Raw genomic sequence first — 26,793 nt, forward strand, 5'->3', positions numbered from 1 at the left:
TTTTTTTTTTTACTTTATTTTCACTTTTTCAGACCTTTGCAAAAACTGGTTTCTGACTGTGTGAAAGTTTAGGCTTTGAGTAAAATCCATGGATACTTTTTACATTGACAGCTTTTCTTTTGGTGATGTGATAAAAATCAGTGGTTTATGTTTGGGTTTGGTAAATTATTGCCTTTACTTAATTTAATAATTTAATAATTAATTTCCTTTCCTTGCCAGACTATCACAAATACTTCAGGGTGCTGCTGCCTGTTGTGGCCTTTAGAGGGCAGACATGATTCTTCAGCTGAAAAATAAAAATAAATGGCTAAAGGAAAAAAATGAGACATGAGTTCACCAAGTTAAAACTGCTGAGCACATGTCTGTGTGTCATACATACATGTCATAAATGGAGTCCCCTTTATGACAACAGGAAAGCAAATAGAATAGACTTTATTAATCCCACACAGTGGGGAAATTCACTTGCTACAGCCGCATAAACACAGAGAAAAGGAAGAGGAAAATAATAAGATTACAGGTAAACACAAATATAAATTGCCATTTAGTCTTTCAGTGATTAATTCAATAGATTTCATCCTTAAAAAATAGAAAAAGAATTTTCCTTGAGTTTTGTCAAGAAGGTACTCAAAAATAATCAAGAGTGTATTTTACATGTTTAAGGATTTCTTCTACTCGAATCCACTTGTTTCCTTCCCCAATAGGATGTAATTTCTCTCCATGGCTTTAGGATTCAAACCCCATCAGCCAGTTGTTCACTAGAAATCTGCACGTTGTCAGTCTGAATTAACTGCTGGTTGTCGTGGGTAACAGCATCACTGTTCAGCCAAAACCTCAACCCCCTGCCGGATTCACCAAACACACTTAAGTGTTTGTGTATCTTCCCATCCATGCATCCCTCAGAGCCGGGTGAGGATTGTATATTTATGATATCCTAAATTATATATAAGTAGCCATATGGAGTCCTCAAGATGATGCCTCGGGAAATTATTGTTTGGTTGCCATTTCTGATGAGAGGAAGTAAGACAGAAAAGTCAGCTCTTTTAGCTTTGGTAACATTTAACGTCCTTGCTTTTTCCTTTTCTTCTACCGTGAAATTTATAAATTAAAATTCCCCCAAATGGTTTGTCAATTAATTTCAACCTTTTGGCTAGATGCTTGATTAACCAGGATTTTCATAATGAGACCAGACCTCTCAGTGTTCCATGGTTTGAGGTGCACTTATTTGGAGAGCCTTGGATTTGTGCATAATCTGCTCATCTGCTGCTCTTCGTCATTCTGTTCATTTATTACAATCACTGTGTAAAACAACAACTTAATGAGACTGCATGACATATTTGTTTTTGTATTACCATATAAATAATATGCATTTACATTAAAAGTGTCACTTCCTTCTCCGTTTATCCGCGGGCAGCAGAGGATAAACGGAGAAGGAAGTGACACCACCAACAGTGGCGAGCTCTGAAGAAAACTGCAGGAGCGGTTGAAAATGTCAGAAAAAAGAAGATAAAACAACCCTTTTCTGAGTTAAAAAGACCAAGTACTGCAGTTAGAAGAAACAGAAAGAACGCACAAAAGAAGTTGACAGATGCGTTTAGAAATCATTCTTATGAAAAAAATGATTGAATCTCTTGGTTTCATTCTGCTCATACCACTTTACAATAACGGTCCCTTTAATAGCATTATGAAGCATCTCTTAAATAAAGAATAACTGCTTGATATTAATGTTAATATTTAGTACTAGGCAGACATCTCCCTGGCCCTTTGTTCCAACCTTAAGGACACTTATAGTTAACAATATCAGGAACATTAATAAAGGGATCTTTTGTTTATTAATGCTTAATAAGGCACTGAGTAACATAAATAAAATTACCCTTATTAAGTGTTACACATTTGCTGTTTAAAATTAGGTGTGTGACTATTTATAAAACCAGAGTCAGATATTAAATCAACATTATGGCTGGGCATAAAAATACCACTAAAATGATCTGATAGCATTTTTTTTTTGTATTTGTTTAGGCATTAGCATCTCACTCTTAAATATGGGATTTGCTTTAAATGCTAGTCTTTCCTTTCAGCTGATCTGATGAATTGCTTGCTGCCTCCCTGTGTTTCTCTACAAATCAAAACAAATACTGGGTTGATCCTACATTGTCACTCCTCATGACTTTTCAGGCTGTAATATATTACCAAGGGTGCTGAAACTCAATGGCACAGAAAAGTATACAGCTCTTTTCCACATTGTGGCTTTCTTCCAGTGTACCCCCCAGGTGTTCAAGCATATGTCAGCACATCACACTGATGAAAAGATGCCGCATTTAATGATGCCCCGCTGCTGATGAGCTAATGATCGCAGTATGCTTCCTGATAAAAGGACAATTATTCAGTCACTGCACAGAATGCTTTCTGGAGGAACCACTCCAGTTTGTGCACCAGTAATGAAATGTTGGGAGAAAAGGCATCACAACTGAATAAAACTATGGATGTTTCCTGATTTATGAAAGTAAATCAACATTGCAAATTAGAGTAAAATGGAGTGGGAGTCACATGAAACCAGTTTTCATTATTGATGTGCAGAGTTCTTGAAGCTACAGTTTTAAAACGAGCGTGGGATGACCTAAAATGTGCTGCATGTTCTCTCGAGCTTTCTACAAGTGACACAGCTACAAACAAAAAGGAACATAAATAGTGCCCTGAAGTGATGCCACTTAAAAAAAAACACTATGTGAAGAGCTTTAATGTGAGCGCTTTCTAGACAAAACACCCCATCAGCATTCATACAATGTTTTAGCACATATGCAGTCTGTATGGAATCCAATGGTTTATCGAGGAAAGTGTGAGAAATTCAAGTGTGTGTGAGCCTTTGTTTATTACCAGTCACATAAATAAGAATTTTAGAAATCATACATTTCTGTAAGTTCTAAATGGAAGGTCAAAAACTAACTATTTATTTGTCAGATTTAGCAGAATTTAGACCACTTCAATTCAGTTCAGTTTATTTAAATAGTGCCAAATAGTGACAAGAGTCATCTCAAGGATCTTCACAAAGTAAAACAATCAATTGATGTCGGTTCATTATGCATGTTAGTTAAACATTTCTGCAAACCCAGCAGATTGCGCCGAGTCACTGACTTGTTGTGTCAAACACTTCACATGCACACCCTATATGCAGGCACTCAGGGCCGGATTAACACTTTGTTGTACCCTGGGCAACAATATTCAAGGGCCCCATCATCACGACCCAAGGATCACCATAAAATGGTCACATACAGAATATTTTAGTAAATATATTCAATACTTGAATGCCTGACATCACGTAACCCACTCAGGGTAACCTTTGGCCCTCTCTTCATTGGTCAGTCTGCATGGGTGGGGGTGGGGGGCATTTTGCCTTGGCCCCCAAAATGTCTTGAAACGGCCCTGGGTGTGTGACAGAGTTTTGGAGGTGATCTGAGCTGTATCAAATGTATAAATATTACATGTGTATAACTTATTGTTTCATACAGGTAAAAACGTGTAGTGGAGATAAATCTACCTACGTTTTACTTGTTTTCTTGTTTTTATTTAATTATTTCCTGTCCTGTCTGTCTCTCATCTTCCTGCATCTCCTCTAAACTCTCCAGAAAACCTGCTGCATGGATTCTTACTTTTTCACATCATCGGTTAATTTTGAGCAGATCAAAGGGATCTCCTGACCACAAAGCGGAGAGGCGTTTCGATGCTGCGTCAGAGAGGTGAAATCACCGCAGCACAGGTGATGAGCTCCGCAGTGGCAGAGCGCTTCAGGCACAAATAAGACAGAAAGTAGAGAACATGTGCGGACATGAATGATCGTAAAAACAAGAAAACAAAACAAAGTGTTGAAAAGTAAAATGTAGGTAGATTTATCTCCACTACACGTTTTTACCTGTATTAAATAATAAGTTATACACATGTCACATTTATACATCTGATACAATTCAGATCACCTTCAAAACTCAGTCACACTCCCAGGTCCGTTTCAAGGTATTTTGGGGGCCAAGGCAAAATGGGATCCCCTGTCCTCTTTTTTGGAAATGGAAATATAATCACCCTATATTCAACAAACTGTCCACCCGGGCTTTTGCGCTGCACATAGACGCTTCGCTGCCTGTGACTTTGAACATCAGTTGAGAGTCAGTCTCATGCAGACTGACAAATGAAGAGAGGGCCTCAAGTTAAGACCCTCTCCTCATTGGTCAGTCCACACGAGGTGGGTCAAAGGTTACCCTGAGTGGGTTACGTGATGTCAGGCATTCAAGTATTGAGTATATTTACTGCACATTACAGTAATTTATTCTGTATGTGACCATATTATGGTGATCCTTGGGTCGTGATGATGGGGCCCTTTAATATTGTTGCCCAGGGTACAACAAAGCGTTAATCTGGCCCTGGTGTTAATTATAGTTTTTTGGTTGCGCCACTTTGAGAATGGACCGTGCGCTGGACGCAGCTGCCTGGAGCGCTGAACGCCAACGATGATCGCTATATGTGCTCTCTGCTCGAAAGAGTTCATGAATGATGTAATATAGGTAGAAAACGTTTTATCCGGCTCCCCTGGATGTGTAGGATATCCATTTCCCCCATAATTCGATCCCTGCTCCTGGATGAAAAACCCCCGGACGCCCAGACAGAGAGTGAAAAGTGGACATGTCCGGGGAAAAGAGGACGTATGGTCACCCTAGTTTAATATAAAGCGGGAGATTACAGATACAGTATTTTGCTCGTGCCCTTGTTGGCCTGGGCCCTTTGGAGTTCGTGGGCCCCTGGGCAATTGCCCAGTTGCCCATATGGTTAATCCGGCCTTGCAGGCACTTAGCGACAGTGGAGAGGAAAACTCTTTTAACAGGGAGAAACCTCCAGCAGAACCTGGCTCTGAGCTGCTATCTGCCATCTCACGGGGGTTTGAGAAGACACACACACACACACACACACACACACACACACACACACACACACACACACACACACACACACACACACACACACACACACACACACTGATTTCTTAGATATTTCGTAACAGATAAACTTCATTGTCTTTATCTAAGTGAATCTGTAATTAATTTAACAGATGACTTGTACACTCCACCTCCCTCTACTCATCCACTCGTCCAAACCCGGGCCAATATCAGTAAGAATTTAAGCCATTTTCGATGAGATGATGAAGTTTTAAGCAATTGAGAAACTAAGTTTACAAATGAGGCTTGTGGGAAAAGGACTTGTTCTTGCATCATTGTTTTAGGAAAATAAGACACCAGTGCATGTTCAAAACTTCAAAACGATTCTTCCCATCTCTTCTAACAAGTACAGCTGAAATCAGTTTGCATCATTCTTGTTTTGCATTTTGTCCCAGTGGGAGATGCTGCATTACATAGATCAGTAATCTTAATGAAAAAATCTGAGGAACTACATCTGAAAACAGTTTTATGATGATGTTTGTGACTGAAGGGAGATAGCATTTTTGATGGAATTTTTCCAGGAAAATGTCTTCATGATTACAAAAAAAACATTTGGGCTATAGTTCAGTTTGGGAACTTTAGATTTGTACTCAAATCAGCATAAATATGTTGCAGTGAACTGTGATGTTCTCTTTGCGTTTAGTGATTGCAAAGGATAAACGCTGACTGTTGCTGCAAAATAGACTCACTTTTCATTTTATCAATTAGATGAAAATTGGAGTTGATGATCACACTTGCATAAGTGCAAATATATTTTAAACCCAGTAACGGAGACATTGCATGCCCTTGTAGCAAATTAACAAGCCTGTGGCTCAAATGACACCCCCATATATTTTTCTCATCCAATTATTAAGATCCAATTAAAAACTTGAAACAACAAACAAAATTACCAAGCTGAGTTAAGAAACCAAGCTAAAAATGTGTTTTAATTATTCTCACACCTAGGACAAATAAAAGCAAATAGAAATAGAACAATTGATAACTAATGTGACACGGATATTTCTAAGGGCAGGATGAATGGGTGGATAGATGGATGGATGGATGGATGGACAAATAGATGCATAAATGAATTGATACATGAATGGATGGATGCCCTTGCAAACAGCTAACGTCTCATGGACGTGCAAATAAGGTATTGAGTCCGTTGGTCCAGACCAATTCCGAACTATGTATTTGCACATTTGGGCATGGATGAATGAATGACGCATGGATGAACTGATGAATGCGTGGGTGCAGGGCTGGATGATGTATGCATAGGTGCATGGATGATGCACTTGTTAAGTGCAGAAATGGATGGATTTTGGATAAGATAATTACGCTTTAAACTAATTCAGGGGTGCCTGATTTAAATATATGTAAAAAAAAACTTCGGAAAGTTTTCACAAATGGGACCAGACTGGGGCCACTGAAAAAAAAAATCTGGTAACGATAAACTAGCTAAACCACCTTTTTATACTTCGCAGTGAAGACTTGATAGTAAACGTGGTGTGTGTCTGCTCTCCTTTCTCGGTATGGAAAAATGACACGTGTAAAGGCTGTGCAGGCACACAAAGAGTCTGTGTATGACCGTTGCTGGTACCGCGACGTCAGCGACTCTGTCGGGGGCCAGCAGCAGCAGCTACGTCACTCCCTGACGGCGGCACATCAGAGGAGCACTGACGGTCAGCCGGGGCTAGCAGCAGCGAGAGGCGGCGCGCGCTCGGCGGAAGAGGACAGCGGTTCACTGCTTTCTATACGCTCTGTTGTGGGTCAGCCTGGACCAAGTCCTCATACTCCAGTAGCGCAGGTAAATCCTAAAGTATTTCTTCCCGAAAGCTTGAAGCATTTTTATTTTTACGGTCAACTGGCAGCTCTGAACAGCGCGTGGGTACCAAACGTGGCGAGTGGACTAGCGAGCCTCGCATTGTCCCTGTTGTCCTGTAGCCATAAACTGCGTTGCTATGGTGCCGAAAGGCAACATCCCACCTGCTGCTGCCATCACACACACACACACACACACACACACACACACACACACACACACACACACACACACACACACACACACACACACACACACACACACACACACACACACACACACACACACACACACACACACACACACCTGTCAAACGTTTGTAAAGGAGTTTTACTGTTTATGACTTTCGGTTTCTTTAGAACCATTTAATTAACTAATTTAATGGAGTAGCCTACACTGGAAGAGTTTAGCCTCTGCAGCTTCTAGAGGTAAAAAAAAAAAAAAAAAAAAAAAAAAAACAAGTCATCTGCTTCTCAGTGTTTTTCCTTTATTTGAATTCCATTCCATCCCATTCCAATTTCCAGTAAAACCATCACAGGTTGCCAGTTTCATCCTAACTGCTGTTTTGTTTATTTTTACAGCTTCCAGGATCTAAAACGGTTGTGCAAACAAAAGATGGTGATCACCAGCGTGGCATCCCTTAGAAGGACTTTGGACAAAGAGAGCAAATGTTAGCACTGAAGGTGCAGTAGTTTTCTGCGTAGCACGTCTCAGACAGATGCTGTTGTTAGAAATCAGTGCATGCCAATACCAGGCCTGTGACACAAAGAAATTCCATTATCCCTATCTCTCTTGACTGCTGTGACAAGGAGGGAAATCACCAAGCCATTCTGTGGAGAGGCAGGGAGGGAGGGAAAATTATGAGTCAGAATGTAGGAGTAAAAAAACTGTCACTCTTCGATCTGCTTAAACTTTCTAGAGAGTGCACAATGCTTATTTTAAGAGCAGTACCAGATACCTTTTTTACTGTAGAGCAGGTATTCAAAACAGTAGAAACATGTGACACATGCTTGGTATTTATTTAGTTAATAGAATTGATGCTCTTTGAGCAAAACTAAGGCCTATTAATTGCATTTTAGTGTACTCATCTCCTTATCTCAGAATGGGGGGATTCTGTTCTGCTGTAATGTACGCTGAGCAGTAGAGATAGTGGTGGGAAAGGAGGGGTGGGTGGAGTAAAAAGAACAGTGAGCGACTGTGAGGCAGAGTGTGCTTAACCCAGCATTTGAGTGACTCTTGTATCCAAGGACGAAGGTAGCAACGCATCCGAAAGCCACTCCTCGCCCACGGACTGCTGTGAAGAAGTGAGGCGGACGCTCAGACGCTCAGTGGTGCTCAGATAGACTCAACAGCCTCACAAAACCCCTGGGGTTTGATGTCTGATGTGCCAGGGATGATGACAGTGCAGATCATGACCACAGCTAGAGTGAAGGATAGACTCACGTAGCTTGAATGGGAGTTCCCCCCCTTCTTTTTTTTCTCCATCGACACAGACCAAAACAAAATAGTGTTTTGCCTTTTAAGAAAACAGTGTCATTTGTATCCTAAATCAGCCCACGGTTGTTGCATGTTTCTGGCAGAGGAGCACACTGGAGCGAGGTAGTAACAGGTGCCGTGTCCCACAGCGATTCTGGAGGTGTGGATGAGAGCTGAAGATCATGGGAAAATCAAACAGCAAGCTCAAACCGGAGGTGGTGGAGGAGCTGACAAGGAAAACCTACTGTGAGTTTCTGCCTGTCTTTATAAAAATGATAACTTTATTAAACACTTTGTAACTTTGGTTAAATAAAGTTTAATATATGAAAATACATATATTGATGCTGCAAATTCCACCTTCTGTGACCCTCTCTACAGCCTAGAGGGATTCTTCACTCTGGTCATTATTGATAGAACAGAGCTGCAGCTAAATGTCAGGCTTATTTGATTTAAATTTACAGTTCAATGTGTAGCAAACAGATTCGTTAAGGTCAGACAGAAAGTTGGAATCAGCATATTTAAATCATGATGTGGAAACTTAAATATAAGGAATAGGCCTGCACGGAAAACCTGCGGTATTCGATAGCAATGATTAATATTGCAATGACGATATTACTTGCGATAAATAAAAACTTAACTCAAGAACAAAAATAATCAAAAACAAAGAAATAAAAAAAAATCATAAAAATGAGAAAAGCAAAGGATGTGAAGAAAGGTAAAAAGAAAATGAACAAGAAAAGACAATCAGTTGATCCCGGGAAAAGCAGAATCAGCAAAAAGAGCAGAACAAAGCTAACTCAGGTGTTTGCTAACCATCTAAATTAAGTGCTGTCCGCCTCGGGGGCGGGCATCTAACCTATGAGAACCCACCCAATTGGCCAAATGGGTAAAGAGCTCTATTTGATTTGTTAAAAAAAGCATCATGCTTCCGTTTCGTTGACAGAATGCATTATGTTTAGCAAACATTTGTGATATTTACCTGTTCTTTGCGATATGCATATTGTGCATGCTGATATTGCGATAACGATATATTTATGATATATTGTGCAGCCCTAATAAGGAACCTGAGTTTGTGTCAGCTGTCGTGTGGTTTCATGGGTTTTGCTGCAGAACTCTTCTTTGTTGGTAGATTTACTAAGTTAAATCTTTTTTAATGCTTTACTGTAAAATTATCAACATTTCTGCATAGCAGAGCTAGACAAAAACAAACAAATAAATAAATAAGTACTGCTTCTGTAACCTTTCCAACTCGTTGATACATGAAAAAGAAAATTCTCAAGTTTTTTCTATCAAAATTGAGCACATTTCACATTTATGGTTAACACCATCAGTGTCTGCTTTGAAAACTATTTTTAATCGTTTGTGTTATTTCTGGAGTGCAGCGCTGTGATTATTTGAACAGTGCAGGTGTGGGTGGGAGTTGACATCCACTGGCTGCTTAATGACAGTGTTATTTGTGTGGTTGGTCTCCACAGCAGAAGCGAGGAGGGCTGTTGTAGCAGGAAATTGCAGTGGAGGAAGATTAGGCATCATGCTGGGCTGGACCACTTGCTGCTGTCCTGTGCTTGTTGTCTTTCTCTGTTACCCTCTAACCCTGTCTCTTTTGTGTTATTCTCCTAATTGCCCTCTTTGCGTGTGGAAGGGAATAGTACAATTAGGATTTTATCTGGTTAGCTATCGCTGAGAGGGGCACCAAGCCTTTCTCTCCCTGTGCGATTACTCCGAGTCTATCATTTCTGTCGTCTTTCATCTTATTACGTCGTTCTCTTGCCCTCCCACGAGGAGCCTTGTCTGCTGTTTTAGTCAGTGCTTTCCTTTAGTTCTTGACAGATTGAGGACTTATATTTCTCCATGCCTGTATCTCTTTTCGCTTTGGTATTAGAAGAATGAGCACTTATTTATTTTCTCTGGCAAATACCCTACGTGTCAACAGACAAGCAAGAAGACCAGGCCTAAAATAAAACTCTTTATTCCAATAAGATCTTAGAAGGTGAAGTAGCTATTTATTTTTATTTTTTCAGCACCTCTTATCCAAATGTATTAAACCTAGCACTGTGTGGCGAGAAGCCACACTTATTTTAAGATGATAATGAAATACAAAGTCTGGAAAATGTTTTTGATCTAAAAAGAGCTTAGTTTGTCCAGAAGTGATTTTCTGAACGATCGCTCTGGCACTGCACAGAGAGAGCAGCAGTGCTGCTGAAACCTCTGAGGGATGGAGGGCAGATCTAAGTAAACGTGTTAATTTTGCAAGTTGTCAAGAGGCAACGACACTCACAGTGACAGAGTCACGAGCTCAGTGGACCCAGCTGGCCAAGTCCACCTTGCTCTCTCCGGTAACTAGCCAATTAGATTATTTCTATTGCCATTCACTGAGTTATATAAGATATATTTTTTCTAAATTGCAGCCTTGGTAAATTGCCTGAGTTTTATTTTTCTTTTTTGTTCTGTATCGGCTTTTTAGGCCAATTTAATGGTCGCTTAATTTAGCTGACAGTCGTGAGATCGGCTTGGCATTTATTGCCCTGGAAGTGGTCACATGAGGGGTTTCCTGATGAAAAGCTGAGCGGAGCAAATTGATATGGAAATATATTCATGCAAAAGCTGCTTGACCTGACCTCCTTATCAATAGGTTTCACAGCATTATTTTGCTTTGGCACCTCCACAGTTACAGTATTAAAAGGTTTGACTAAAACATTAAAGTTTTCTTGCTTAAGGCACATTTAGATGCATCCTAGCTTTGTTTTTCTGTTGTGCACTGGCCATGACTATGAGTGGCTGAAGGTTAAACATTACAGTAGATAGTTAGAGTTTAACTACGGTAACTGTTAACTGTCTTGCTTTCCTAGGGCCCAGCAGACGAGATCTATTCTGAGACCTCAGCAGCAACAACAGAACTTCAGAAAGTTGATCTCAAAGGACCGCTCGACTAAACTGAAGTTATTGATTTTCAGACCTCATTTTCATTATAAAACCCCAGGTGCTAAAAGACTGAAAATTACTTTGGTAACATTAGAGAAGTAGTCAGGCGGGATTGACTGATGAGATCCACGCAGATTGTTCTGCTTGTGTGAGCGTAATAACACATCCTGCTGCCTAAACTGTGTTTTCTCCTAAATCTGTGGCTGACCTTCATTCTCTGTGTTTTGCCTGTCTGTAAGTGGCTCCCTGGGGTTTACTCCCACTTTCCTACTACTGTCCTAGCCAGGAGGAATGGTTCTTTTGTCTCAGCTTCTTCTCTCAATGAAACAATTGAACTTCACCAGAATCACCTGTTTGTCTTTGCTTTTCTCTGTTCAGAGGTTGTTTTTGAAAGGATCAGGCCAAGATGATAAACTACTAGGCTACTTTTTCTAGGGCAACTAAAGTTTTATTTTATGCTAACGTCACTCTTTCTTTCTTTTACAGTCACAGAGAAGGAGGTTCAGCAGTGGTGAGTGTGTGTAATTAGTTACTGTCTTGCCTTGTTGTTAGTAAAATAACCTTTGCTTTCATACTTGAGTTCAGCGTTTGTAATGTTTTGCATTTCCAAACGCTGCCTTGTTTTATTTTGCCCAGAAGTTGGTTTTTATGGTTATCCTCCCAGTTCATTTGAAGCCATCTCCCTCACACTGCCCTGAAGACAGACAACTTCTGAAAATAGAACAACTTTGAAGCTTCACTAAGGCTAAAGGACTCTGAAGGCTGATAATACCGATACAAGCATTTCCATGATGCATTCCTTCACAACCGTTATACTCTATTTGTAAAAGGGATGGCAGATAAGAGAGGAATGGTGTGTTTGTGTGTGTGTGTGTGTGTGTGTGTGTGTGGGTGGTGGTGGGGGGGGGGGGGGGGGGTTGCAGAGGTTGCTTTACTTTTAGGCTACATGACCTAAGAACGTGTGCAGAATTGCAGATTAGTAATCCCTCCAGCAGATGTGTTACCTGTTAGTCAGCATAGCCATCATCAGCATCATTCTGCTCAGGTTGAGCCTTTTGTCTGATCCTGTTCGGTGTTTATTCATAAAGCATGAAGGATTTCAGTCAAGAGTTATACAATTCAGTTGAGAGGGTTAAGGTTGCAGGGGATGTTACAGCTGCTTGTAAACTGACAGAACAAATGTTTTTACTACAGATTCAGATATGACAGCAATTCAAGTTTTTCTTTTTTTTGTTCCAATGATCTGCTTAAACAAAGAAGCATGTATATCAGAGGAGACCACTGTAAGGAACTCCTCGTGTTTCCGTGTTAACACTTCAGTTCACCCGCTGTGGTTTTGTGTTACATGACCAAATTCTGCATGCATGAAGAGAGCTTTGACTGGAGAGGTAGTTGCTCTTCTTATCTCCCAGTAAGATCTCCAGAGAGGGAAAGAGCAGGGGCACATTTACAGCCACACAGCAGTAGTGGCAGCAGCATCAGATATCACTGGGCACTGGGAGCTCTAGAGTCTCTGAGGCGGCTTGAGTGCACTTGGGCGGAATAACCCCCCCACACCCCTATTGAACCTCCATCTCGCCGGCTGTGCCGCCTGCTAGCTCACCATCACCATCACTGTCTTTCACAGGACATTTTGCACAAATCCTCACTTGAAGATCATCAGCAGCAATCAACACGGCCGAGTGTGAGGGATGAGAGGGAGTTTTACCAGGGGGAATGCCAGATGGTGTGTAATTAGAGCACAGACACAGACACAGAAGAATTAGCAGGGTTAGCTAAATGCCTGTGTTGTGCATTACGTTTGTTCTTCATTTTAATTCTCCTCTAAGGGAAGATCATTAGTATGCCTGAAGTCTACCTGAAATCAATAACAACATCCCACAGCTCAGTGAAATTCCTGCCAGGGAGGAAGCAGCTAAGAAAACGTCCTACACAGCTCTTTAGCAGGCCACTGTGGTAGATGCCAGTGATAGGTGGCAAGTGCCAGTCATAAATACTTAATCTGTACACCAGATCACGGCTGTAGCCAGATGCAGTTTGTTCCATGTTTTATTCTGTTACAAGTTGCATTAATACACTACATCAAGTACAGTCTGTCAGTATGACAGTTTGTCCTAATACCAATGTCCCTGCAAAGATCTGCTGGGCATCGTTTGTTCCTGGAGACAAAATGTAATTCTGATTCGGAAACTGCTGTAAAAACATGTTTACAGCCTTATTAGATAACGACATGCGTGATAAATGACCTGCACTTGTATAGCACCTTTCAAAGTCAGAGGACTCCAAAGCGCTTTACATTGTATCATCCATCCATTCTTACACACATTCACACCCTGGTGGTAATGAGCTACAATGCAGCCGCAACTGATCTGAGGCATACTGACAGAGGCTGTCGATCGCTGTCGCCACTGGCCCCTCTGTACACCACCAGCAGGTAAGGTGGGTGTTAAGTGTCTTGCCCAATGACGCAACAGCAGAGTTCGATCCTACATCCCTCCTACTGCTGGACAACCCGTGCTACCTCCTGAGCTACTGCTGCCCCTATATCTTGTAAATCTTTTGATGTATTTATTTAGTTCCTTGCACCTGTACTTATTTAGAATGAATCACTCTAATCAGAACTCAGGTGGCTTCAGAGCAAGAACAAAAATAGTTTTAGGGATTTAGCTGTAGCCGCACATGCTGATCACTTTTATCATTTCAGCTTTTGACACATCACATCATTCAGTCTAAAAATATGTTCCTCTTCAATCATGCATCCTAAAAGTGTTCTTCTTTTTAAATAAAATGCACTGTGTTTATGTAGTTTAGCCTAAAAATGAGGATGTTCTACCAAAAGCTAAAGGCATGTTTGTTTTGTCAGGGATCTCCACAAGAGGGCGCACAACCACACAATGATATGAACAATTGGTTATATTTATTTCATCAAATATAGGTTTACTAAACACAATCCTGCTGTTCTGGTCATCAGATTACACATGGCTGGGTGTTTATTGTTTATGTCCTCACATTTTGTGGTGAGCTAGTTAGCAGGAACAATGCAGCCTTAAAGGATGCATGACTTGTTTACGTTTCTCAACACTTCATGTTCAAAATCTTAGGTTTTACATCCTTTACATGGTTTGGAGAGCAAAGGGTCTCTCTGACCAATTTAGTTTATGAATTTTATAATTAGCATAAAAATAATGTTTAGTTTTTACTGGCTCCCCCACATTTTATTTTCTGTTAACGTGATAACCTGTGATAGCTGTTCGTTATGTTGTGTATTTATAGCAGCAGCTCAACCCTGAACCACTAGAGGCAGAAAGCTGATCACATATGTCCCTTTTTTACTTTGTAAAATTATTTTAATGCTTTACATGTGAAAAAAAAACAAGAATTATTGCTCATTATCAGTGAAAATTATTGTAAAATGATTTTAAAACATGCAGAATGCCCAATTAAAGATTTAATTTTGTCAAGTTAAGTGGTTCTAATTTAGACAGTTCATCTCATATTTGGATGTCTTGGTCACACGACTTTGCAGTTTTAGATGAGTTTTTTTCCCCCCTCATTTAAAGGAGCATTATGGAAGTTTGACAGCCAAAACATGTATAGAAATAATAAATTATTCTTCATACATTCTCCTGCAATGCCCTGGTCCTGTAGAATGAGCCCTGGCATTTTTACTGTGATTTCCTATTTTTCTGTAAAATCACAGAAAAAGAGAGCTGCTCGGGTCGAGCAGGCTGCTTCATGCGCGTTCACGCTCAGGCATAGCCCTCCGAACCGCTCTTTGAACGTTGTTTCAGCTTTGATCAAGGATATAAATGTTACAGATGCGGAAGACGCTACTGGCGATTTAGCTTGCCTTGTAAGATTTCGGGCTATCATGCCGAAGACCCGGGATCGATTCTGGATGTGATCATGATTGTTTTAGAGTTTATTTTTTACATTAATGATATATTTTTTTACAGTAAGATGCCCAAATTTTTATTTGAGACTCGCCGAACGGCATTGAATTCACAGATAAAAAAGATGTGGGTTCAACTTTCATTCTGGAACAATTTTTCAAGCAAGGGAAGGGAATGATCTGAGCATGCAGGAAGACTGATCCATCTTAAACCTTTGTCGGCTGTGCTGAAGAGAAAGGTACAGAACCAAATTATTTAATTAATTAGCTGCGCATCCTCCTGTCCTCTGTCCTCCGGGTAGGGCTGGGCGATATGACGATTTTAGACCGTTTTACGATCTACACATCTGACGGTCTGTCATTTTAGAGAGACCTTTTCATCACGATTCACAGCTCTGCTGTTGAATTTCTGCCTCTGAATGAAAAGGGAACTTACCCCAGGCGAATGACACGCCTTTGTTTGACCCTTAACCAATCAGAGTGAGTCATAGTAATATATTAGTGCCCCGCTTGTTTTCGCCTGTGTGTGACATTGCTTTGGCCGCGGCTGAGAGCGACAACGAGGTTTTCGTTCCGAAGAGGAACGCAGGGTTTCCTTAGCACGCGGCGCTAACAACTTAGCAACGTGACATGTTTCGGAGAAAGCGTAAAAACACGTTAGACGCTTCTTCTGAAGCGGGAAAATAACACAAATTCTTAAGCAGAGCACGACGTCGTCTCGGTTCGTTCACCCTCTGCCGAGCCGGACTGAGCTCAGCCACTGGGTCGCTGGAGCTGCCCCGTGACTGCCTGATGGAAAACCAGCGGGTTTCATCAGACTCGTAGTTTCTTGTTTTTGCTGGGGACCCCCTGTATTTTACCGCTTCCTCCTGCAGTCTTCCCCTATTACAATTTAAAATGATTCTGTAAATCCGTGTATCAATAGAAACAATCTCTGCCTCTGCCAGCTGCAGTAAATGTAGTCTCCAAATAATAAGAGGTGCATTCATCTGTGCATCTCCTTTGATCCGCATTAGTGATATTTTCAGCACCAGAACAGTGAAGCAAAGAAAGATTCCTGAGTTGTTAGTAATTTTATTTATTAGGTGCATCTAACCTGTTCTATTTTTCTCTGAAATGAGATCAAATCAGTGCTTCTATGGGTTGTCTCCAATCTGCACTGGAAAATTTTACTTTATTTAGAGACTTGTTGAAGAAAATATTCAGAATGCGCAGTTTGTTGCTACCACAAGCGATCTCTGGTCCAGCTGCACATCAGAGCCGTATTTGAGCTTAACTATCCACTACATGAGCAACTGGGAGCTACATAGTATTTTGAACAAGTTAATGTTTGCACAATACGTTTGCAATTGACATGTTTGCACTTTAAATATGTTTATGATTTTAATTTATGTTAAGTTACTTGAAAAACGAGAAAAACTGATTTTTGTAATTGTTTCTCTCAGGGCTTTTATCATCTCTGGTGTGAGTTTAAAATATAAGTGTGTTAGCACTGTGTTGATTATCCCTAATATGAATAAATGTTTATTTATTCAATGTTTCTCTTCTTTAATACGCAATTGAAGTTATGCTATTCATGGATAAAAAATCGTGATAAAATATTGGAAAAATCGTGATATTCTATTTTTGCCATATCGCCCAGCCCTACCTCCGGCCCACACACACACACACACACACACACACACACACACACACACACACACACACATACACACACACACACACACACAGGACTGTCTCAGCTGTTATTTTCGTTAAGGAGTGTGCACGTACAGCATGCGCGCCTCGTGCACGAGCCTCCTATTGAAGCTGCCATTACGCTTTTTGCCTGAGGGGGCAATCGCGAACATAAAAATTCAAAACTCCGTAAAGTCCCTTTAATTGTTGTAGTGAAATTTGTAGAAAAAAAGCCACAATTATTCATCATTTTATCTAAATCATTTACAGTTATGCTGACAATCATATTGCTCAGTAGAAAACAGATGATTGAGCATCCCTGTAACTGGTAATCACACCAAAGATGTGTCAGTAATAGGACAGCAGTTATAGATATAGAACACACATGTTTTATTGCAAAAAATATTTAACATTTTTCAGGTATAAACACATTATTATTATTATTATTATTATTATTATTATTATTATTATTATTATTATTATTATTATTATTATTATTATGTGCTCTATCAATCTAAACAGGTGTTATTCATATTTTATTATCAGACGGCGGATTAGCCGAACCCATAAAACAACTGGAGGATTCAGGTAAAGTGGGTCAGCGCTGGATTTTGACGTGCATTGTGTCTTCTGCAGCTTGAATACCAATTAGGTCTTACTTTACATTAAAGCTGGGCTTTCATTTTCCAGCATATCTCCAGATAATTTAAATGTGAGAATTACATGGTTCTGCTGTCTCCTTGCCTTGCTTCTTGTTGGACTCTTTTCTTTTATAGCATCTGCAGCTCTCCGTTTCTCTGACTCTGTAGAGCTGGCTTTATTATCTCCCGCTAAGATTAAAAAGTGTGCATGAAGAAGCTCAGAACTGGCTTTCGTTCTTCATCAGAGCTTTTTTCTTGCCTTAATTATAGCCTAACTTCTTTTTTTTTAACCCCAAGCAGAATCTGAGCTGTACAAGCACTGCTCCCTTGTGTGTAATTGCTTTGCTATTGTAGTTTTTTTCTTCTGCTATTTCCTTCTTGCTCATGTAACATTCAATTTAGTTAAGAATAACACTCATCCTCGCTCCTTGATCTGTTCTTTAGACTCCATGACGATTGTTTTTCCGTTACGAAGGCATTCCAGGAAACCGCCTACCTTTGAGTGACTGTGCTTCAAATTGCTTATGAGATGCTGCTATATATAGGCTTATAGAGATGTTAAGTCGTTCTCGGGATGTGTCATTTCCAGGGCCAAGAGGAAGCTCTCAGACCTATCTATCTATTATACCTAATATCAAAAGAGAAGCAGAGAAGAATTTGATTAGAGTAAACCACCTTTGGCTTGCTATTAGATTAGGGCGATTGCCTTATCTGTAAATGAGACAAATAGCTTTCACCTTCTAGATCTCTGAGTCAGGGATACCTACTGTAGAGGTGAGGAGGTGGCTTCTTGCTTTCGTCACTGCAGGCCACTTGTGTTTTGATTTTATAGTTGCGGTGTAGAAAATGTTATTTTTATACCTCAAAAGATCTCTAAACTAGTTCTGCTTTCCAGGTACAAGGGCTTCATCAAGGACTGTCCAAGTGGGCAGCTGGATGCTGTTGGCTTCCAGAAGATTTATAAACAGTTTTTCCCTTTTGGAGATCCAACAAAGTTTGCTTCATTTGTCTTCAATGTATTTGATGAAAATAAGGTTTGTTATCATGCCTCTTGTTACTTCAGACTCACTATAAATAGTTTCTGTATAATTTTCATTAGGACATTGGGCCAGAGGATACTTTTGAGGGCTACAGCTTCTGTCTGTTGAATTGTAGCTCCAACAAATCATCATTTTTCTGATTAGTTTAAATTCCTTTATTATATACATTATATACCAGCCCCAAGTTAGATTAACTTGAAAATACACTAAACAAAATTTCTGGTCTCAGCAGGCATTTGTTAAGATTGATGCATTTTTTGGGTCCTGGAGATAATTTCTGATGAAATTCTAGAAAATTCCACCTTAAATTCTTAGAATTTTCCTTTATTACAATAAAACAACTTCATAAAGATGTCTGCCTGGGAGAGTGTTCACATTGCAATAGGTTGATTAGGAGTAAGTGGTCCCAACACACATATAAAGTCTGTACAGTTTGTTTTTAGTAGTGTAACAGATGTTTGTGTCTGTGTGGGCACATCCCCTAGGGATCCAAGTACATGATGACATGGCAAGTTTTAACAAGGCCAGCCTATACATTGGGCAGAAGAAACCCCCCATCAGCTGCACACAATTATTCTTATTGCGTTTACGTGAACTAACTATAAGTGAGCAGCTCCTGGGTCGTTGGTGAGCCCCTGTAGGTTTACTGATTCCAGATAAGTGGCTTTATGTTGGAAAGATCAGACGATCTCCAAACGTCTGACGTTTATCTGTAGTCTCATTAGCGATAGGCACCCTGTAGCTGGAGAATGCATTGATCTTAACAGTTTTTATGGCTTCTTTAATCGATGGTGCATGACTTCAGGATTTTCTGATCAGGCAGATGTCTGCTAGAGATAAAGTTAGCTGACCTCAAGGGCCTTGAGGCTTTTTTTTTCTCAAGGAAATGTAGGAACTCGTTGAGGTACAGATAGTCAGCTGTTGTAAAAGAATACAGGAAAATCTTTGGAATGACAGGAATTTTTCAAAGATCTGATGCCTTCAGGCAAACTTCTTGATTTTTGAATTCATTTTCGGTGTGAGCGGGTTTCATTTACAGCTGGACGCTGCCTGTTTTTTTATGATGTTGTTGCTTCAGGCCGCTTGATAAATGGTCAGAATATGAGCCACTAGTTGTTGTTTTATTTTTGGTTGTTTTCCATGCCACCAGGCTTTCTTCCACACAAATCATGTCGTCCCCCCCCAAAAAAAACCCTCTGAAGGACACAGTTCTTGAATATTCACAGGAAGTTAATGTCAAAAGAATAGTTTCTCCATTGTTTGGACAGAGTTTCAGAGATGGAACATTTGGAAGATACTGGCCACCAGTAAAGACTGGTTATGTCTGTGAAGTCTACGTTTTGGAAAATGAGCCAGTAGCATCGATCTTGCTAATGACTCAAAGTGACGTTTCAGCCTCAGAGAAGGCCAGGTGTGGGGCGAAAATAGCAGTTTCTGTAAATCCATTTAGAGTGAACGGGAACTATGTTAGTCATTTTGAAACAGAAGGGTTTCCTGTCACACTCTGTCTCTCTACAGGATGGACGCATTGAGTTTTCAGAGTTCATCCAGGCCTTGTCAGTGACCTCCAGGGGGACTCTGGATGAGAAGCTTAGATGTAAGATGATGGTCTACGCTTCTTCCTTTGTTTTTGTGAATTGAAGGTTTGATTGTGATGATCCTTAAAGAACAGCAGATTAAACAATAATAACCCAGAAGCTGCAGGGTTTTGCCTTCTGGTTTAAACTTGAAAAAGAAATTAAAAAATGCAACTTTAACAAAGCTTTTAGAATCACAGTAGTCCTCCACACCCATAGTGATAATACATGAGCCAGGTAAAACGTCTCCTTGGTGCACCAAAGCCTGTATTTAACGTTTTGTCTTCATACAGGGGCTTTTAAGCTTTATGATCTCGACAATGACGGCTACATAACTCGTGATGAAATGTTAAACATTGTCGATGCGATTTATCAGATGGTGGTAAGTTTTGGCTACTCCTTTTATTTTTGATCCTTCTCAGCTCTCAGTGAGCTCGGATGTAATTGAATTGTATTTTAGGGGAACACTGTGGAGTTGCCAGAGGAGGAAAACACACCAGAAAAGCGAGTGGACCGTATTTTTGCTATGATGGATAAGGTCAGTATTTAAATATTAAGAAAAGTAAAGTGTCAAAGACAGGAATACTACAGGTCTGTAGCCCATCATGAAACTAGATCTGACATTGCTGTGAGTGAACGGAGAATTATTAGTTTGCCATTTATAGGAATGAATCTGCCTTTGTTGCCACCCATGGGGGAGTTTAATTTGGGCACTGTTATGTTTAGAGCTGTTAAATGTACCCATGTTAGTGTCACTAATACTGCCTGCAGTCTATAAACATGGTTTATAGTCACCTACACCAGCAGCGCAGTGCCCACTCTGTCAGCACAGAGAATCCAATCAGTCTCAGTGAAAGATGAGACGCCGGCTGTATTTGTGTGTTTGGGGTTTTACTGGTGCCAACACTGGCCTGTAGGACTGGTTGTGCAGCTCTCACTCGTTTCTACAAGGACTGCAGCTTCTATCCAAGTTTACTAAGCTGAAAATCAGCCTAAAATAGGAGCTCCATGAGTCTGAGAGCAGCTTTGGCCCCCTGCTGGTGTTTTTAAAGAGCAAGTCACCCCCTACAAGAGTCTAACTCCACTCCCACTTCATGTTTGAAAAATGCAACAAATGCCGTTGCCTGGCAGACCAAGAGGGCGGAGCCGCTAACAAATACACACACACAGACTCACGACAGCATTGTGACATCATAATGTACCAGTTTACATCATAGCATACCTCTTAGCCAATAGCGGTGGCAGATTTAAATTCAAATACAGTGCATAGTTTTTACCTGACAAAGGCACAACACTGACGGTTTTAGGCAGAATATTTAAATTTTAACTAAGATGCACTGAAGTGCCAAATTATTGACTACACGTGTCTGCAGCACGATTAGACACTCGTTTATTTAGTTTATCAGCAAAAAAAAGTTGATTTGGGGGTGACTTGCTCTTTAAGTTAAACTCTTCAGTGTCTTCAGTTTCATGTTGTTTCATGTTGCAGAATTCCGACGGGAAGCTGACACTGCAGGAGTTCCAGGAAGGTTCAAAGGCTGACCCCTCTATTGTTCAAGCACTGTCACTGTATGATGGACTTGTTTAAGATGCCAGGTGAGTAAGGGGGTGGGGTTAATGAGCGACAACGTTTCAAGTCATGCTTTACTTTTATGTTAATAATGTGTACACCCGAGTAAAGCTTAACAAAGACCACAATCTTTGAGCTGAAATGAAAGGATGGAGGCAATTTGTGTTCTCAGTTTGTTTCTATGAATTATTCAAGTGGCCCACTTGTTTACTGGCACTATAACAGTCTTGCAGTGCTGGATGAAGGCTGAGACAGCCATCACATCTCACTGCCTAATGTAGTGCACTTGCTGCTGCCAATTGTTGCTGACGTCCTGCTCAGTGTTCTGTCAACTGTGAAGTGAGGACATAATGTATGTGTTCATAGCAGGGATCTGATCAGATGTTGTCATGCTTCTCTTGAACGCACCTAAACTCACTGTCATCAGGCAGCACAGTAACCCGTTTTACAACTTCTCAGATGGCTCCAGTTCTCCATCCTCCTGCCTCATTACACGCCAATGCAGCACCATCACTTCTGCAATGGGAGGAGGCATTATTTACCCCGATCACCCAAAAGAGGACAACAAATGTTCATCACACGACAAGATGCGTCAAGTAGCTGCTCATCTACAAGCATCTTCTCTGATGTTCCAGTAACACATGCCAACTATCAGTGCTTCTACAGCTATGTAGCACCACCTCCTCTGTGTTGTGGACTGAACATCTCTGAGGCTGTTCTCCTGGACAATCCAAGGATTCCTGCTGAGTTGTTGGTGTGCTTCTTGTCCACACTAGTGAGATGAACTTCTCAGAGGAACTGCTGCTGCTTCATGGAGAGACTTTTAATCCCCAACCTGAACAAGAGTGTTGCTGAGTGATGACATGAACAATAACTTAATGTTACAAGGCAGTATAGTGTGTATTATACCATGTAAATATAATTTATTTTCTGCTTTGCTGCATTTATGAGAATTTCCTCATAAATATGGAATGAATTTTATTTTTATCAAAAGTGTTTTGCACTGTATTTTCCAATTTTATTGTTATTGTTGTTGGATGATTCTTTTGACACATTCTTGACTGAAAAGGGTTTTTAGTTAGAGGGATGCTTCGGTGGCATGGTTTTCTATAGATTTTACTACGTTTGCCATACAGTGCATCCCATTGTGTTCTCTTTTCACTGTTAGCATGAGTGTTGCACAATTACATCCTGAATGGCACGATAAAGCAACACAGCAAACTGTCCCAGCTTTGCATCAGAATTGAGACTTTAGTGTTTCTTTGGCGAGCTCCACTGCCCACCCTCAGCTACACAGAGCTCTGGCTGTAAAGCTTTTGTGAGCGCTGTGGTTGCTAATGTGATGTTTGTTTAGTGTGAGACCAGAGCATGTACTGATGCCTTTTTTCTTACTTAAATCACTTATTTTAAAGAATTTAAATGTTTTATCAGCTTCTATGCCTTATGCAACTTTTAAGTTAATAATGCCATTTACCTGTTTAGTTTAAGAGCACAGAATAAAATGCATTTAAGTGGCTAATATTTCTATTACTGTATTTTTAGTTTTTAGTGATTAGAAGTGTTTCTTTCTCTTTTGTATAGCTGTTTGAATGGGTTTAATAGGCTGCTTTGTAGAATATTTATTCATTTTTTAATCCCATTGATGTAAAGACAGCAACCCATAAAAGCAGATGTTTGTGGGAATGGGATCTGGTCCAAGCCTTCCACTGCACTGTGCTCCATCCCTAGTAGTGAAAGGTGTCATATCAAGCTTTAGTGCCTGTTCTGCTTTGCAACACAGAATCTAACACTCCAGCCTAGTCTGTGGCGTGAGTCTGCTCTGTATGGTTGTGTAAGGAACAACATAAAACTGTGAAGTGTTAGCACTGATGGGTGAGTTAATGAGGCGTAGCGGCTTTTTGAGGTTGCTGAGTCTCCTCAGATCATCAAGGACATGGAGCTGATATCAGAAGATGGAACTGTCCAGAGCTTTGACCGGAGACTGTTTTGTCCCATGGTTCTTCTTTTGTATTTGCAGCATGTTGCTGGAACAAGTGCAGTAAAACACAAATGTATTTTGAAGTAAACTGTCAGCTTCTTGTCTCAAAAAGTCTCTGGGTCCCCACCATCTTTGGGAGAAGACAACTAATGATTTGCCTACAAAAACACATTACTTTGATTATCAGTATTTCCTTCAGACCAAGTGTTTATTTCTTGGTGTTGATACAGTTTTTGCATCACACTTAATATAAACATTATTCTTTATAAAAGAGGTTGTTACTGTAAGATGTTGCTCCCTGTCTTCAGCTTCATGTGCACGGAGTTGTTTGGGACTGTGTCACGAGGGGTCCATGCACTGCTAAGAGAAAATCAAACTGTAATGGGGCGCTGGTATTTGAGTCTCCTCACTCGGTGGGGTCGAGTTACACTCAGGCGCATCAAAAGCAGGTTGGGTCTTGGGAACCTTTTAATACCCATCTCCGCCCCGTTTGAAGCGTCAGAGCAGCAGCCCTCCGGGGGATCCCTGCGCGCAGCCAGTCCGCGCGCTCCTCCAAACTTTACGCACGCATGTCCTGTGGAACGACTTAAAACCGGATTTTGATGCGTTTTAACCGAGTTGCGCCGGTCCACAAACTTGTTCTATGTACCCGGGCATCCAAAGGCTTTGAATTAACACTTTTTTTTTTTACAAAGTTTCTCATTCTTTTACTGTTTTTTATTCAATTTTTGTTTTTAATGTGATTAACCTCATTCCAGCAGACAGATGCGGTAAATATAGGGACTGAAAAGATGACCGGTGCCTTATTGAAGTGCCTCTTGTTGGTGCTCCATGTCAGCGCGCAAGGGCTCTTGGGAGAGTCCTTGTCGCACCCCCGGGTTGACGAGGGCGATGAATCCGATGACAGCGCCTCAACCCTGGCCTTTGTGTTCGACGTGACCGGCTCTATGTACGATGATCTGAAACAGGTGATTGAGGGAGCCTCGCGGATCCTGGAGAAGACTCTCAGCAGAAGAACCAGACCCATCAAAAACTTTGTCCTGGTTCCCTTCCACGACCCAGGTACCATACACAACCTTAGCTTTTCTTTGATTTTTTTTTAAAGAATGAGGGTTCAAAGAAACAACATTGATCTAATCAGGCATATAAAGCACACTCCCTTTTCCACAGATTCTGAAACTATCATTTAGTGTTTGTAGTAAAAATTCAGTAAAAGCTACACATTTGAAAAGTAATCCATCCTGTTAGGCAGCACATTTAACCCAAACTGATAATTGTTAGAGTTACAGGTAAACCCCCTCTCCCGGCAGCATCTGTCCTATCTGGTGTGGCTTCAGCTTTCGAATAAGAGTGCTCCAGTCCTGTTTGTGCTCTGATGAGAAGCATATGCTGACTGCTTGTGTGTAATTACCTCAATCACACACACACACACACACACACACACACACACACACACACACACACACACACACACACACACACACACACACACACACACACACACACACACACACACACACACACACACACACACACACTTCTCAGCCTCCGGAAAACCCTCACAACCCCCAGTTTGGATAGCCTGCAGGGGGGCAGATTTAGATGGTGGGGGGCAAACCCCACACATCTTGTCTGTGTTTAATGTGTCCTGCCCTTGGGGACTTTGTAAACTTCCAAGATTGCAAAGAAGCAGCAGTGGCTGACAAACAAGAGTCGTGACAGTGCTGTCAGTGTTTTACAGCCACCCAAGAGGGGGAGGAGGAGGAGGCAAAGACATGAAAGGTGCCTCTTCTTGAAATAAGATTGTGAATGAACACAAACAGTCATCAGCTTGACACATGTCTGCAAGTTCTTCATCATTAATCTCACAAAGATGTGTCAAAATGGGTTTTTGACAGTTGGGAGAACAATCACGGTTGCATGGAAATCACCCCCGCCCTGAACGATGAGGTTCTTCTCTGACTGCGCACATTCTCAGCGTGATTTCTGCTCTTTCTGATTGACCACAGAGGATGTCGGAGTACATGTCAAGTTCTGACAGACTCTTATCCATCACGCTTGCCTCTACTGCTCCTTGAGGCCTGAGGAAGTAAAAATGCTGACAGCAGCAGCAGAAAGGGATTATTTTGTCTTCATTCAAGCTGCCGGTCGTGTTTCAGAGATTTGTTCTAAACAATACTTGACAAATTTGCCACTACATTTGTCTACTGCTGTGTGCAAATTAGATCTCAACCAGAGGCAGCAGGACATCATTCAGGTCCTGATGAATTGGACTCTTATTCATCAGAGATTAGGTTTTGATGCTTGTTTGAAGGATGAGCTGAAAAAAAAATCTTAACCATCAAATTCAGTTTGCTGACAACTACCACAACTGGTGTTCTGATGTGTTTTGAAGGGGAAAAAAAAACGGAATCTGTGTTTTAAGATTAAACTATTGTTCGTACATTAAAACAAACTTTTCTGACTTCGTCTAAATTAATTCTATAAAAGAATGTTGACATTTTGAGATATGGATGTATCACTTCACAGATATCGGACCCGTATCCATCACCACCAACCCACAGAAGTTCCAGCAGGATCTACGAGAGCTGTTTGTGCAGGTGAAAACATAAACTGCCCTAAATTGCTGAAAAGAACAATTCAGACAAATTTCTTGTAGCTGCTCTAGCGACTTAACCACTCTGGCCTTGGGAATCAATCCCAACAACTCTCTAACAAAGTGGAACAGCAGCAAGAAGTCACTTAACAAACTCAAACATTGTTTTAATTCCTAAAATGATCTGTTCCTTACTTTTTGGTAAGAAATGACACAAATATGAATAACATGTAAAAGGAATATTCGTATTTTCCTACAGTATGTGTTGATGTGGTCTCTGTTGTACAGGGCGGAGGCGATTGCCCTGAGATGAGTATTGGAGCTATAAAGAAAGCCTTGGAGGTTTCTCTGCCTGGATCCTTCATCTATGTCTTCACCGATGCCAGGGCCAAAGACTACCGGCTGAAACGAGAAGTTCTGAGGCTGGTGCAGCTTCGTCAGTCACAGGTAGACCCAACGCTCTCACGCCACTTCATTTAGCCAAAAGTCAAATAACAGCATCAAGCTGCTGATCACGCGTGAGATGGATATCCAGTCCTAAAGCACATTAATGGATGCAGGAACATGTTTTCTAGAGTCTCATAATGATGCTGACACTGTTCAGTTGTTGCTATCAGGAGATCCGAGTGCATGCTGTAGAAAAATAA

At 40.8% G+C, this 26,793-nt stretch overlaps 2 protein-coding genes across 3 annotated transcripts in view; both read left to right on the forward strand.

The window, feature by feature from the left end:
- Positions 1-6,622: 6,622 nt before the first annotated feature.
- On the forward strand, positions 6,623-22,228 carry LOC107393637 (neuronal calcium sensor 1). 2 transcript variants are annotated; one of them, XM_015972140.3, is made up of 10 exons: positions 6,623-6,762; positions 7,359-7,460; positions 8,358-8,499; positions 11,662-11,686; positions 18,281-18,419; positions 19,944-20,022; positions 20,296-20,384; positions 20,463-20,540; positions 21,492-21,598; positions 22,032-22,228. In XM_015972140.3, the coding sequence occupies exons 3-9, from the start codon at positions 8,436-8,438 to the stop codon at positions 21,588-21,590; spliced, it is 573 nt and encodes a 190-aa protein (XP_015827626.1). In that variant the 5' UTR covers positions 6,623-6,762; positions 7,359-7,460; positions 8,358-8,435; the 3' UTR covers positions 21,591-21,598; positions 22,032-22,228. The 2 variants fall into 2 exon arrangements, with proteins under 2 accessions (XP_015827626.1, XP_015827627.1); XM_015972141.3 differs by having other exon boundaries at positions 8,403-8,499.
- Positions 22,229-24,106: 1,878 nt separating this feature from the next.
- The window catches only part of hmcn2 (hemicentin 2), a 52,190-nt gene continuing 49,503 nt past the window's right edge, over positions 24,107-26,793 (forward strand). The window contains exons 1-3 of the mRNA XM_015972142.3: positions 24,107-24,612; positions 26,080-26,150; positions 26,435-26,593. Coding sequence (XP_015827628.3) covers positions 24,342-24,612; positions 26,080-26,150; positions 26,435-26,593 — 501 coding nt within the window. The 5' untranslated portion in view covers positions 24,107-24,341. The remainder of the gene's footprint in view (positions 24,613-26,079; positions 26,151-26,434; positions 26,594-26,793) is intronic.

The sequence above is a fragment of the Nothobranchius furzeri genome, chromosome 17 (genome assembly GCF_043380555.1).
Source record: "Nothobranchius furzeri strain GRZ-AD chromosome 17, NfurGRZ-RIMD1, whole genome shotgun sequence".
NCBI lineage: Eukaryota > Metazoa > Chordata > Actinopteri > Cyprinodontiformes > Nothobranchiidae > Nothobranchius > Nothobranchius furzeri.

Excerpts from the sequence above, each read along its gene's own strand:
- LOC107393637 (XM_015972140.3), top strand. The coding sequence starts at position 8,436 with ATGGGAAAATCAAACAGCAAGCTCAAACCGGAGGTGGTGGAGGAGCTG. Across the intron at positions 11,687-18,280 it reads GAGAAGGAGGTTCAGCAGTG|GTACAAGGGCTTCATCAAGG; the intron begins GTGAGTGTGTGT and ends TCTGCTTTCCAG. Across the intron at positions 20,385-20,462 it reads ATGCGATTTATCAGATGGTG|GGGAACACTGTGGAGTTGCC; the intron begins GTAAGTTTTGGC and ends ATTGTATTTTAG.